Raw genomic sequence first — 13,059 nt, 5'->3', positions numbered from 1 at the left:
AGTATGTTTGCACTGAAGCACAGCAGCAATTTCCTAATGTTGTAAACCTGCTCAACATTTGGCAATAAAACCCTTTCTGATTCTGATTCTGATTAAATTAAGGTCTACTTTTAATAGTACTATTGCTAATACTACTACTACTAATAATAATAATAATATTTAGTTAATAATTAATTTATTATATTTTACTTTTATTTATTCATGTTTGTATCGATTGACTAATTTATTTAATTAGTAATTTATAAATAAAAAAATAATTGTTTCGCCTTTCCCTGATTGGTTAACCTCGTGCATACGTTTCAAAATGCTCCCTTTGCGGTTGGCGTTGCTAGCTATATGGGATTTGTAGTACAAAGCGGCCGATTTCTGGGTTTCTGGTAGCGTTTGCGTAAACGACGTAAACTACATTACCCAGCATTCCCCACGAGCCGTGCAAAGTTGACGTGTATTTTGTTGGTGAACTGAAAATTTCCCGTTTGTCGTCATCCAGTTGTCAAAAGCCGGACACGGTTTCGACACAGCTTTTAATACATTTTTTGTGAATTTTAAGCGTCCGTTGACTTCGTAACGGCTTGTGACGATGGCCGGAGAAATCTCCATGATTGGTGAGTAGAAGCATAGCCGTTTTAGGGTGCTAATTCATGAGCTAATAATGGTTTGGTCCACCTGTGATGCGCGTGCTGTTACCGTCCCACAGGTTCGGTGATTCTGGCCCTGTTCTTGGCTGGCTACCTGGGTCAGCAGTACCTGCCTCCCCCAAAACCCAAGGTGATCGGTTTGGACTTGGGCACCACCTTCTGCTCCGTGGGGGTCTTCCACCCGGGCAGCGGGGAGGTGGAGGTGATAGCGGATGAAGAGGGGAGGAAGAGCATCCCTAGCGCGGTCTCTTTCACCACCACCGCGGTGCTGGCCGGACACGAAGCCGTGGACCTAGCTGACATCAACCCCCAAAACACCATCTACGATGCCAAAAGGTTCATCGGGAAGATTTTTGAGCCAGAGGTCCTAGAGAAGGAGAGCGCTAGGTACCCGTTCAAGGTGGGTCATCCTGGGCTGGGTTTGGAAAGTTTTCAGCTCAGACAGGCAACCAATCTAGCCACCTTTCCTAACTATGTGTATGCAGTGATATTAGATCCACACTTTAAAAAAAGCATCCTCTCATCCTTCTCTTGCCATAGGTGATAAACAACAAGGGCAGTGCAGAGTTTGTGATCTCCACCAACCACACCTTCACCGTTACCCCAGAGTTCATCGGCTCCAGGCTGCTGCTGAAGCTGAGGAAGATGGCTGAGCGACAGCTGGGTGTGGTGGTGCAGCAGGCCGTCATCTCAGTGCCTGCAGAGTTTGATGAGAGGCAGAGGGACTACACAGCGAAGGCTGCTAACCTTGCTGGTCAGTTTACTAATGAGTCTCAAGACTGCACATAATTAAACTGGGTTTACAGAGAGCTTTACCCAGTCTTTGAATCCATTACAGCACTTCTTCTCAGGCATCATTAAAAACAACTCGTACCCCACATTAATGTTAGAAGTGTGTGCACGCTAACTCTTCCTTCGCTGTCTTCCAGGCTTGGCAGTCTTACGTGTGATCAACGAGCCCACGGCTGCAGCAATGGCCTACGGCCTGCACAAGGTGGACGTGTTTAACGTGCTGGTGGTGGACTTGGGAGGAGGGACTTTGGATGTGTCTTTACTCAGCAAACAGGGAGGCATGTTCCTCACTAGGGCAATGGCAGGTAATGTGCTTCACAGCTCCAGAAATAAAAGTTTGGTATAGTTGTAATAAAGTTGCGATAGACTAGCGACCCTTTCCAGGGTGTACCCTGCCTCTCGATAAACCCCACCATTCCTGACTGTAGAATATAATTTTAAAACACCATGGTAACAAACAAGCAACGTTACATGCTTCTATATACTCTAGAACCTTTTTTTTATGTTTGTCACACTTAAGTTTCTGATCATTTCATTTATTTATTTATTTCACACTTGGTTCAACAGTTTCAGCAGTCATCAAACAAATGTAAATATTAGACAAAGATGAGACAAGTAAACAAAAAAATGCAGTTTCTAAATGAAGGTGTTTGTTATTAACGAGGAAAAAATACAAACCTACTTGGACCTTTGTGTAAAAGTGATTCCACCCTAACCTAATAACTGGATGGGCCACCCTTAGCAGCAACAACTGCAATTAGGCGTCTTTTACAGCGCTGTGGAGGAATTCTGGCCCACTCATCTTTGCAGAATTGTTGTAATTCAGTCACATTGGTGGGTTTTTGAGCATGAACCATCTTTTTAAGATCATGCCACAGCATCTCAATCAGATTCAGGTCAGGACTTTGACTAGGCCACTCCAAAGTCTTCATTTTGTTTTTCTTAAGCCATTCAGAAGTGGACTTGTTGGTGTGATTTGAGTCATTGTCCTGCTGCAGAACGCAAGCATGTTTCAGTTTGAGGTCATGAACAGGTGGCTGGACAGGATGTTTTGGTAGACAACAGAATTCATGGTCCCATTTACCACAGCAAGTCTACCAGGCTTCTGAGGCAGCAAAACAGTCCCAGACCATCAAACTACCACCACCATATTTTACTGTTGGCGTTATGTTCCTTTTCTGAAATTGTGTGTTACTTTTACGTCAGATGTAATGGGACACGCACCCTTCAAAAAGTTCAGCTTTTGTCTTGTTAGTCCACAGAGTATTTTTCCAAAAGTCTTGGGGATCATCAAGATGTTTTCTGGCAAAACTGCGACAAGTCTTTTTTTCTTTTGCTCAGCAGTGGTCTTCGTCTTTGAAATATGCCTTGCATGCTAAATGACCTCATGTTTGTGTGTTTATTTTTAAAAAGCTGCATAGCTGCTGCTCTTCTGACTACCAAATAAGTGACTTACTGCATCTTGTGGTTCAAAGTGGTGTTAGGTAAGATTACAGGAGTACTGTGTCACTGTTGTTGTGGTGTCACCTCAGAGAAACGTTACGCTAAGGGTGGGGTGGGGGGTGGGGGTGGGATGGGGCATCGATACAGCATAGTATTGCGGTATTTTGTATGGCGACATTGTATTGATACAGGGACATCCATATTCAACATTTTATTAAATAAATGAAAAGAATTTGGGAAGACTGTAAACAAGAGGGCTCACCTCGTGCACTCCTGAGATGATGTTAGCCAAGCAAACTTACATGCAGTCCACTCGAATGTGTTAAAAACTATCCAACTAGCTTTGACAAATCTACCTACTTGTTCAAAGCAAGTTAACAGCTCAGCCACTCAATTAAAAATAGGACAGCAACTTGTTTATGTCTACAAAGAAATTGGTGGCTGCCTGGTGATTATATTGAATATTTTCACATTCTACGACATATTATAACTTGTGGCGACTACATTTTTTGGGTGTTGCACATTCCTGACCACTTTTGAACAAAAGGCAGTTGCACAGGTTGTCTGATAGGAGGCAACCTTTCTGCAAAACAGTTGCAGTCTGACTTGGACGGACTGCAATCACTTTGAGAATGTTAAAGGTTTGCAAATAATTGTATCATTTCTAAATGCAGACAGTCTGGTTGAATCTTTGGCGATGAGCACAACTCAAGGGGACTTGACTCAACTGGCTGTCTGCTGAATGTAATCTTGTTGTATTTCTGCAGAACAGGATTCCTACTGGCAACCACTTGATACTCAAAAATCCCATCTGTTTCAATCATTACTCGTGAATGGCTGCAGAATGAAAGCACTTACTCTTTTTGATATACTCTGTATTGTGACAGTGTTGTATTGTGTATACTGTACCTCTATACTATCAGTCTATAATGTTAAAGGGCTCTTTTGTTTGTTTGCTTTCAGGTAATAATAATTTGGGAGGTCAGGACTTCAGCCAGAGGTTGCTCCAGTACACAACAGAGCGAGTCCGGCAGGAGTTTGGAGTCCCACCCACCCTCAAGGAGGACATCCACCATCTCCGGCAGGCTGTAGAAGCTGCCAAGCTCAACCTGACCCTCCAACCTAGCGTAACCATCCGGGTGCCCCTGCACCTTCGCACTCTCGACAGCTTAGACAGCTCCACTCCGCCTCCAGTTCTCTTCCAGGCCGTAATCACTCGCACGCTTTTCGAGGAGCTCAATGAGGACCTCTTCCAGAAGATTCTGGCACCTGTGGAGACCGTGTTAGCTGAGGGTCACTTGGACAAGGAGGAGGTGGATGAGATCGTTTTGGTTGGAGGCTCCACCAGGATCCCGCGAATTAGGAGGCTAATTAGTGAGTACTTTGGAAAGGAGCCCAACACATCAGTGGACCCTGACCTGGCTGTGGTCACCGGCGTGGCCATACAGGCCGGCATCATGAGCGGCTCCTGGCCTTTACAAGTCAGTGCCATAGAAATACCCAACAAAAATCTGCGCAAGACGAACTTCAGCTAATCTCTGTTCCAGTGTTTTATTAGTATTTCATGCTTCTTTAATGCGCTTCTTTAACATCTGCTGATGGGAGGGAAAATAAACACACACACAATAAACCCGTCACCAAAAAGCTTACGATGCACAGCGGTCCTTCTGCTCGGTTGTGGAAATCGAGTGGACATCAAAGAAAGCAGACGGTGTACTGAAACAACATTCCTCTACAGCGACTTGTAACATCAGAGGTGAACCGTCTGGTTTCACATTCTGAGTAACAGCTGCTTTTGTTGTGCGCAAACTTGCAGTAAGACAGTGTCTCTGTCACGTATCTGCTGCACCGTTCAGCTTCAGCAGTCGAGGCTTAGTGGCATCAGATACTTAACTTGTGTTCAGGGAACAGCCACACCTTTCGAAAACATCAAGACTAGCCAGTACTGCTCTAGCTATTTATTTATTTATGTGTAAATTGTGTGGGTCTGATTGTGTTCGTGTGAGAGAGACAATGCGTGTAGGTGTTTAATTGACCTTTAATTTGAGTTCTTAATTATGGACATGCCTTTCAAAGGAGCTGCTACATTGTTTGACCTGCTCCCTCAGAGGCCTTCGTCCTGTTCATAATTTTGTAGAAGTCACAGCAACTAAGTGAGACCAGTTAAATGTGTCCATATGCTTTTAAAACACTCAAATGTAGTGTAACTGTGAGGTGCAGAGTTCAGTCAACAGATGAAGGTACGTGCTGTGGAAAGCCTTCGTTTTTTTGTTTTGTTTTTTTACAGTACTGTAAATCATTAGCATCGTGAGAAAAATCCACATAAGGTTATTTGCCTTTAAAAGGGACTGAGGAAACGTGCTCAGTGTTGCACTTTAAGGACTCCACATGTTGACCAATGAGACTTTTGTGCAATAGAGCTGCTTTATTTAAATATTTGGGAGGACGGACTGCTTTTGCTGCTGTAGTTCAAGATGAGGATGACCAAAGCGTCACTCATCGGTGCCTTGTGTGTTTGATGCTGAGAAATGTGTTCCTGTCACATTTGGATATTTAAGAACGTGTTTGAACGAGATACAAGAAATTTTTGGTGTATATCCAATTTGGAAGTTCATCTCTGGAAAACAAACAGAAAAGCCGCTCTGATAGTTTTACTTTATTTCGACCAAGAATTCAGTGTGCCCACATTCCTTTGAAGTATCGCAAACTGTTTTTCCCCCCCTGTTGTAATTCATAAATAGGTGTATTCACACCTGCTTTTGTATTTCACATTTTGATGTGTTAGAGCCTCCAGTAAAGATACTGTATGAATCATTTCAATTCCTAACAGGAATAATACCAGGATCTATTTTTATATTGCAACTTTCACCAAGTTTAAGTGTATTTGCCTGAAAATGTCAACAGTCTGCTTTTTGACCTATTAAAAATGAGTTTCCGTCTTCTTCACTGTCCTTTCCTTTTGCAAAGTCAAACTTTTTTCAGTTTTGTATTTATGACTGTCGGGTACTGAGGTGGGGTGATGCAGATGAAGCTCATGTACTCATCTAAATTTTATCTGAGGCCTCTAATAGAAGGCGGAGAAGTTCAGAGAGTAGATGAGTGAAGCTGTAATACCTCCCATTAACATAAATACATTTAAGCTCTGACATACATGAGTTACTCAAAATAACAGTTTCACTTCTGCCAAGTGACCTTTACCAGATAACTTAAATAACCCTTTTTAAGATCTTAATGAGGACACTGCACCCTTCTGAGAATTATTGAACCTACACGCTTTACACTTATCCAGACAAACATGATTTCAAAAGCTGTGCAAGAGAAAAGGGAAATATAACCCAAAACACTTTGTTTTATTTCATTCCTTAAGACTTTAATTTAGAGTTTATAACATTTGCTTCTGAGGCACAGTAATACCCAACATAAGAAAACACAAAAAGGTAATCATCTCTTGACCTGTTCTGATACCAGTCGTATCCCTTAGATTAACTTGCAGCTTCATTTTCACATTTGGTGCCCACTTCATCTACCTCACAGCGGTCAGTTTCACAACAGCAACCAAGCTTTAGATGCATTTTGTTCGTCTGCACTGAAATACCACAAGACTTGACTGCTGTACTTGAACTCAAAGGCTGTACAGGAAGTGAAATCTAATAGGACCAGACTATTGCTAAACTGTCACGTAAGTTCAGATGCCTTTGTGGGCTAGAGCATCTCACGCATTAATCACCTTTTACATACAATTACACACTCAGCACTGCACACATTTATATACCCAGTCAGAAAACACATAATACACATTAAAAATGTACATTCACCATTTACCATAAAAACAGGAGCACAAGTCTCCCCCCCCCCGGACCATTTAAACCAGGTGTACTGGGAGCACAGCTCACATGAGTCAGTAGAAGGGATACTTAGAGTTACATGCATTGGTAGGACAGCAGGGCTCTGAGCCTCTATCAAAATAATTCTCTTACATACACCATGTGAGTTTGTCACCTGGAGGAGAAGGCAGGACTTCTGTAAACAGCTTCTGAATTTTTTTTTCTTTTCTATTTAAATATAAATATTACTGTTGGTAAGTTTACTATAAACTACAGCATAGTGCTGCCAGGAGGCAGGATACAATGGGCTGTAAGCTATTAGCCCCATGCTGCGACAAAGCCACAATAAAAAATAAAATTCATCTGAAGAATATCTGATGGCGCTTAAAAGAATGAACTGCTTTGGGAAATTAGCTCAAAAGAAATAAAGAAAGTTGATCTTTGTAAAGAAACAGGCCATGGGAACTCAGAGGAACATTTGGAAGTGAGAGGAGGAGGAGACAAAATTCAATCAGTACAAAGTGCTCTTTGAAATTGTACAGTATGTGTGAGGGGGAGGAAAAATAGTACTATTTACAGAGTATACACAAGGATACTGCAGTCTGCCGGTTAATCGGGGCAGCAGAGGCAGAGAGACACTTTTACACTGATAAACTGGAATGACGGGATCGCCGAGTAGTGTTGTTTTCATCCTGTGAGGCGAGATCACTGGCTGATGCCCTGATTGGCGTAGTAGTCGTAGCTGTCTCCATAGAGCTCCTCGGCACTGCCAACTCCGTTCCTCACCTCTGGAGGGCGCCAAAGGACAAGAAACAAAACAACTTGTTTCAATGATACATTTCCAGCTCTTTCTGACCTCTTCTCATTTACACAAACATCTTTCCCCAGCAGGTTAACAACACTGAAGGATTGGAAAAATGATAAAGAACCACAAACAGCTGGCACTTACATCACTCACCTTTGACCTCCAGTACCAAGGGCTGTCTACACAGACTGGGACATGATTTTCCCCTGGCAGGATTTTGGGGGAGGACAGATGTGTGAAGGGATGGATGGATGCAGGTATGATGATGGGGAAAAAGGGCAAAGTAGGCAGAGAGGTGGAAGGTAACAAGGGATGCAACGGATGAAGGGAACAAAGGAAGAAGTCACTGCTTGTGAAGGATGAAAAGGTGCTGAACATCACACGGAGGATGTAGGAGGGAGGCTGTTACTGGGGCTGACCTTCAACATGGAAGAGAGGAAGAGGAGGACCAAGAAGATTTACAGACACTCAGATGCATGCTGGGATGGACTGGCATGCTATTTGGGCACCTGAAGTCTAAAAAACAGGTTATGGAGGTTCAAGAGCCCAAATTAATGAAAAATAAATAAATAAATAAATAAATGAAGACTGGTAAATAATTCAATTTTTCTTTATTTCACTGCACGGGCCTTACCAGAGAAAATAAGTTTCTCCTTCATGACGTTGATGTCTCCACTGGACCTCCTGACCGCAGCATTCAGCATGATCTGTTCAGGGTTGTAGCTGCGCATACCGCTCATCCGATACCTGCAGTGTTTGCACAGGCTGCATCAGAAATCACCACGAGACACAAGGACACCCTAAAGACAGCTGCACTGGATTACAGCCTGGACATTTCAAATTGTAATAAGCAACCTGGTCTGTGTGCATGCCTCACTCTGTTAAAATGTACAGATTGGAACAAATTATGTTCAGGAATTGTTTGTTTGATACTTCACATGCTATGATGCAACATCCAACCGATATCGGTCAAGTGTATGAAGTATGGCGTTCAATTTGGAGGAAAAAAAACAAACGAACAAAAAACAACAGACTTCTCATAGTGTGTATATATGTATGTATAGGTACTGATCGGGTTTAATTGTAAGTAATAAGGTAAAAGCATCACTCCTTTATCTTTGGAAACACTTGAACGTATTTCATTAAAGATGTGCATTTTGCTGGCAAAATGATCATTTAATTAATGAGTCAATATTCACCGCTCTACTGTTCTCTTAAAATATACTGTCACTCATAGAAAAAAAAAAAAAAACAATGTTTCGTTAACAATTAAAAACATATCAACTACTTTCTTATACAAGTGGTTTATCACTGTTTTGTCTTTGCTAGATTATCGTTGCTGACAGGCCACTGATTTCATTTCCTGCCTGCCACAACTTCATCCTCGTTTTAATGAAAACAGCCCCGATTTCAATTCAATTAACTTGGAAGCATTAGTCACAATGAACTGTGACTAATGCACAGAAGCATTTAGAGACACAAACAAGCCAGGATTCAGAAAGCCAATCCTGAGGCCTTTCCTGGATGAATCGAGAGCTCCAATTCATTTTGGACATTTAGTCGTTGACTTATTAAGACTGATGAGACATTTAAACTCTCACTGTGGACTATTTTTTGTGCTGTGTGGGTAGATTACATTTCATTTGTTTAGCAGAGGAGAATGAGGATGAGAAGTCGTCGCTGTCATAGAGGAAAGCACAGCCGCAGTGCAATACATCCATTCAGGTGAGACAGAGAAGAAGGTGAGAATAAATATAGGAAGTGGAACTAAGGTGGAGAGAAAAAATCTGGATGAGATGGATGATATAGTAACAGCAGAAAAAAAAAGAAAAAAAAAAAAGAGGAAATCAACGATGCATCAAACAAAGGAATGATGGGTAAAGATTATGAAAGGTAGAAAGGTGGTGAAAGGAGAGAAGACTTTGGGTCAGGAGAGGCGACCCAGTTACCTGATCATGTGATAGCTGAGAGAAGATGCCAGAATGCAGCAGGAGGAGGAGGAAGAAGAGCATGCACGTCAGGCAGAGGAGAAAGGACGAGGAAGAGGCGGAAAGAGAAAAAAGGACAAAAGAAGGCGGGAGACAAGAGATCAGTTTAGAAGCCAGCAGAAGCTATTAAATAGCTCCAATAATCAGAGCAGACTCATTTTGAACCCTTATTGTGGAACAGATTAATAAATAAATCAATGCCCTTGGTGCCAGTGATGACAGGAGGACAGGCCATCTGTCTCTGGGGTCATCAGAGAAACAAACAAACAGCACTTATAACACAGCAGAAACGCAGGGCAGGGAGTGTGAAGGGCTTAGCAAAGAGAAAACACGTTTATATAAAAACATTCACCCTTCTCCAGCCTGGGACACAACAGAAATACACATGACTGCTTATAATGCCACAAAACAAAATGGGTTTTAAAGAGATTCTCATTTGATTAAAAAACAGCATCATTATGTAGGAGCTGCTGATGTGTTCCAGACAGGGAGATGTCTACTGAGTAAATGTGTTTGTCAATTAGCAGTAATGAGTGTATTTAAGTGTGAAAGAGGAATAACACACCTGCAGAAAAATAGAGGAACATTAGCTGTTGTGTAAGAGCTCGCTTTAATGATCTCACTGCTGTGTGTGTACTTACTTTTGGAAAATGAATATGCCTATGACTACAGCGAAGGAGATGAGGTCTGCAGACACCCACGCCAGGCAGTACACATTTGGTCTCTGGAAACACACACACACACACACACACACACACACACACACACACACACACAAACACACACACACACACACACACACACGATAGATCTGAGTTTTGTCTTGAAGTCATTTACAGCAGGATCCATCACAGGGTGGCGCTATATGCCAAAGAATACAGTTAATTTCAGCTGAATTGTGCTGAACTGTTTTTTTCTGAATAAACCCACTAAAATAACAGTTTTTTTAAACAAACACTGACACTGTCAACATTATCATTTACTACAAACATAAATGCAAATCTCTACTTCCTTCCCCATTACCTTCTGTTGGTCTTAATGACAACTCATAGCATATTTGAGAGGATATTTTTCACAGTTGGGTTTAACAGACAGCGCCGCAGATGCTACGAAAGCCTAAACTGTCCCTGAGCCGTAGCAGTGAGCTGGAGGTCATGTCCACATGTTGTCATGCAGAGTTCCCGTATGGTGCCACAGATGGGGGGAGCGGTTTGGCGCGCTGCACATATGAGGGCGAGTGGAAGGATAGCAGAGAGGCTGCCCATGTTGAGAAGTTTCAACAGGAAGACTGAACTAGAAAAGAATGACACTACAGCAAACAGGAGTTCAGTTCAAAGCTAGGCTCTCCTTTTGATATCAATCAGTAAAATCTAATTTAGTCAAAGAGAGGATGAAGCTGAAGGAGAGGGAGGTTAAAGAGGGCCCTCGCAGCCTTTACAATAAGCATGTATCTAGTAGCTCCCTTAATTAGGTCCAAATTAAATTAAGATACAGGTGGGCTCCACTCGAGTTGTAGTAGCATCTTAAGGACCACTGGTTGAAGCAGGATAGAGCCAAGCTAATCAGCGATTGCTATAACTGAGTCTCTGAATACAATTTTATTTAATTTTTTATTTGTTTGGCACCAATTAAAAACAGGTAAAGAGCCTTCAATATTAGAGAGAAACCTCAGCAATCAGACATGAGTAAAAGTAAGAATTTTAAACAGTAAGAGATCTACATGATGCCTGCTGGTTGGAAGAAGAGGCTCAAACTTACAGTTTATAAATGGGATGTGTCATTCTCTTTGATTTTCTATAAATTAATAAAACACCTGCTGAATACACATATTTTAAGACACGTCTGCAACAAGATTTGGAGAGCAGAAAAGGTCTGAAAAAATCTCAATGCAGTAAAGGAGCAAGTGGGGGGGAAAAGGAAATCATTCAAATAGAAGATCAGACCCCCCCCCCCAAAACAATTAACTTAAAAGCAAAATGTGAACCCAAAAGACTTATATAAAACTACTGTGTGTGATGAGTCCTTACCATTAACCAGATGGGGTAAGGCACCTTTAGGAGGACATGCGGGGCCTCTGAGGAGACTGATGACACCCCGCTGCACCAGAGCACTGAGTACAGCCAGGGCTCGTTGACTGTGTAGAGGGTGAGATTGATGTGGGCCTCGGAAAAGTTCCTGGGAAAAAAGGGGGAGAAAAAAAAAAAAGGAAAACATTCAGGCACTTATAAATCTTTGTGCTGAAGCTGCAGACTGATAACACAACATCAGGGCTGTGTGTCTTCCTACCTGATTTCCTCTCTACTGACTTGGTTGTATCTGAGCAGCAGGCTGCTGATGCCGGACTGCTCCAGAACTTGAGGGCTCCGTTTCACCACTGAGGTCTGGATCAGATCAGGTGCTAGCTGTCTCACCTGGGCTCTATTGTCATCAGGCGTCCACATCACCTGGACACGGCACAGTACGTCAAACAGTTACAGCTTTGAAACTCTATCACCAACACAACTATTTTTATAGGATTTGCATTTGAACTCATTCGTTTTGCATGTAGCATGCAAACAAAGAAACACCGGACATCATGCAGTGAAAAAGAGCAAACACACACTGCCATTTAATCCCTATATAACTACCAGGCTTTGAGGAACCCCAGATTGCTGCACAGCTTGTAGTGTATCGTTGATCCAGCTGTCGTAGCAGGGGTGCTTGGGAGGAGGTCTACGCAGCCTGAAAACCACCGTGCTGTTGTGATATGAGGCTAGTTCTAGAAGCTGCTCCAGGCTGCACACGGTCTGGTTGGCGATCCGTTCCTTCTCACGTTGAAGCAGCGTGTTCACGGTCCAGAAGGGGTCATCCTGAAACATCACACACACAAAAAAAGGAAGAAAAAAAAAAGTGATCATCAGGTTTACAGTTTAAATGAAAGAAAAATACAGGTTACAATACAGCTTTATAACACTTTTATCAACATAAAAACTCAAAAGATCATTCAGTACATCGTTGGAGGACGCCACATTTCTCGCTACACTGCTTACTCCCTTTGGAGAAGATCCTGAGAAGATTCTTTTAATCTATGATAAGATGCCATTTCACTTTTTTTGACTAGAAAACACTTCATTTCTGCCTTTTATATATTGGAGAATACATATACACTACAGATTAGGTGATGAAAAATCATTGTTGAAATTACATGGAGTGGTGGTACGGCTTTTCTTAGAAATGCAATATCTATCCACACAGTGTGCACACATGCAGTGTAAACACAAGACGGGAAAGTAATGAAGATTCAAACAAATACAGACAGCCACATCTCAGTCTTTGCACATCATGGTCTCACCTCATAAGAGCTAAGCTAAAGAAGGAAACATTTTAAAGCAACAAACCTGCACTTTTAGACATGGACAGATTAATGAAAAAGCAGTCCTCGAGTGACGGCTGTTTCATGTACGAGGATGACAGTGAAACATGGCACTCATCGCACCGCAGCTCCCAGTAAAGCTTTGGTGAGTGTTAACATTTTGATGAAAGCCAACGACATCATGAATGATCTAGAGATGGCACGATACCACTTTTTT

At 42.1% G+C, this 13,059-nt stretch overlaps 2 protein-coding genes across 5 annotated transcripts in view; one reads left to right on the top strand and one right to left on the bottom strand.

Annotated features, from left to right (window-relative positions):
* Nucleotides 1–350: 350 nt before the first annotated feature.
* hspa13 (heat shock protein family A (Hsp70) member 13) lies at nucleotides 351–5,815 on the top strand. The gene is made up of 5 exons (XM_085429818.1): nucleotides 351–605; nucleotides 698–1,038; nucleotides 1,179–1,392; nucleotides 1,568–1,735; nucleotides 3,837–5,815. The coding sequence occupies exons 1-5, from the start codon at nucleotides 581–583 to the stop codon at nucleotides 4,406–4,408; spliced, it is 1,320 nt and encodes a 439-aa protein (XP_085285944.1). The 5' UTR covers nucleotides 351–580; the 3' UTR covers nucleotides 4,409–5,815.
* The window catches only part of gdpd5b (glycerophosphodiester phosphodiesterase domain containing 5b), a 42,219-nt gene continuing 34,757 nt past the window's right edge, over nucleotides 5,598–13,059 (bottom strand). The window contains exons 11-18 of one of the 4 annotated variants that reach the window (XR_014914821.1): nucleotides 12,118–12,339; nucleotides 11,777–11,934; nucleotides 11,518–11,665; nucleotides 10,132–10,214; nucleotides 9,452–9,466; nucleotides 8,137–8,249; nucleotides 7,647–7,921; nucleotides 7,421–7,485 (exon numbers count right to left, since the gene is read on the bottom strand). Coding sequence is in view for 2 of the 4 variants with exons in the window: in XM_085429816.1 (XP_085285942.1) it covers nucleotides 7,403–7,485; nucleotides 8,137–8,249; nucleotides 9,452–9,466; nucleotides 10,132–10,214; nucleotides 11,518–11,665; nucleotides 11,777–11,934; nucleotides 12,118–12,339 (822 nt within the window). In the remaining 2 variants the exon portion in view is untranslated. Of the gene's footprint in view, nucleotides 7,486–7,646; nucleotides 7,922–8,136; nucleotides 8,250–9,451; nucleotides 9,467–10,131; nucleotides 10,215–11,517; nucleotides 11,666–11,776; nucleotides 11,935–12,117; nucleotides 12,340–13,059 lie in introns of all 4 variants that reach the window. The other 3 variants (XR_014914820.1, XM_085429816.1, XM_085429817.1) reach the window with 3 other exon arrangements.

This window comes from Copadichromis virginalis, linkage group LG14, assembly GCF_057382275.1.
Source record: "Copadichromis virginalis isolate Kocher_CV1m ecotype Utaka linkage group LG14, C_Virginalis_male_GT1.1, whole genome shotgun sequence".
In the NCBI taxonomy this organism is placed as follows: domain Eukaryota; kingdom Metazoa; phylum Chordata; class Actinopteri; order Cichliformes; family Cichlidae; genus Copadichromis; species Copadichromis virginalis.
Note: the sequence above shows the minus strand (reverse complement) of the source record. Positions and strands in the feature narration are given on the sequence as shown.

What these genes read in the sequence shown, in the direction of transcription:
- hspa13 (XM_085429818.1), top strand. Translation starts at nt 581, where the DNA reads ATGGCCGGAGAAATCTCCATGATTG. An exon ending in CGGAGAAATCTCCATGATTG is followed by an intron (nt 606 to 697) that starts GTGAGTAGAAGC and finishes ACCGTCCCACAG; the next exon opens with GTTCGGTGATTCTGGCCCTG. An exon ending in GCGCTAGGTACCCGTTCAAG is followed by an intron (nt 1,039 to 1,178) that starts GTGGGTCATCCT and finishes CTCTTGCCATAG; the next exon opens with GTGATAAACAACAAGGGCAG.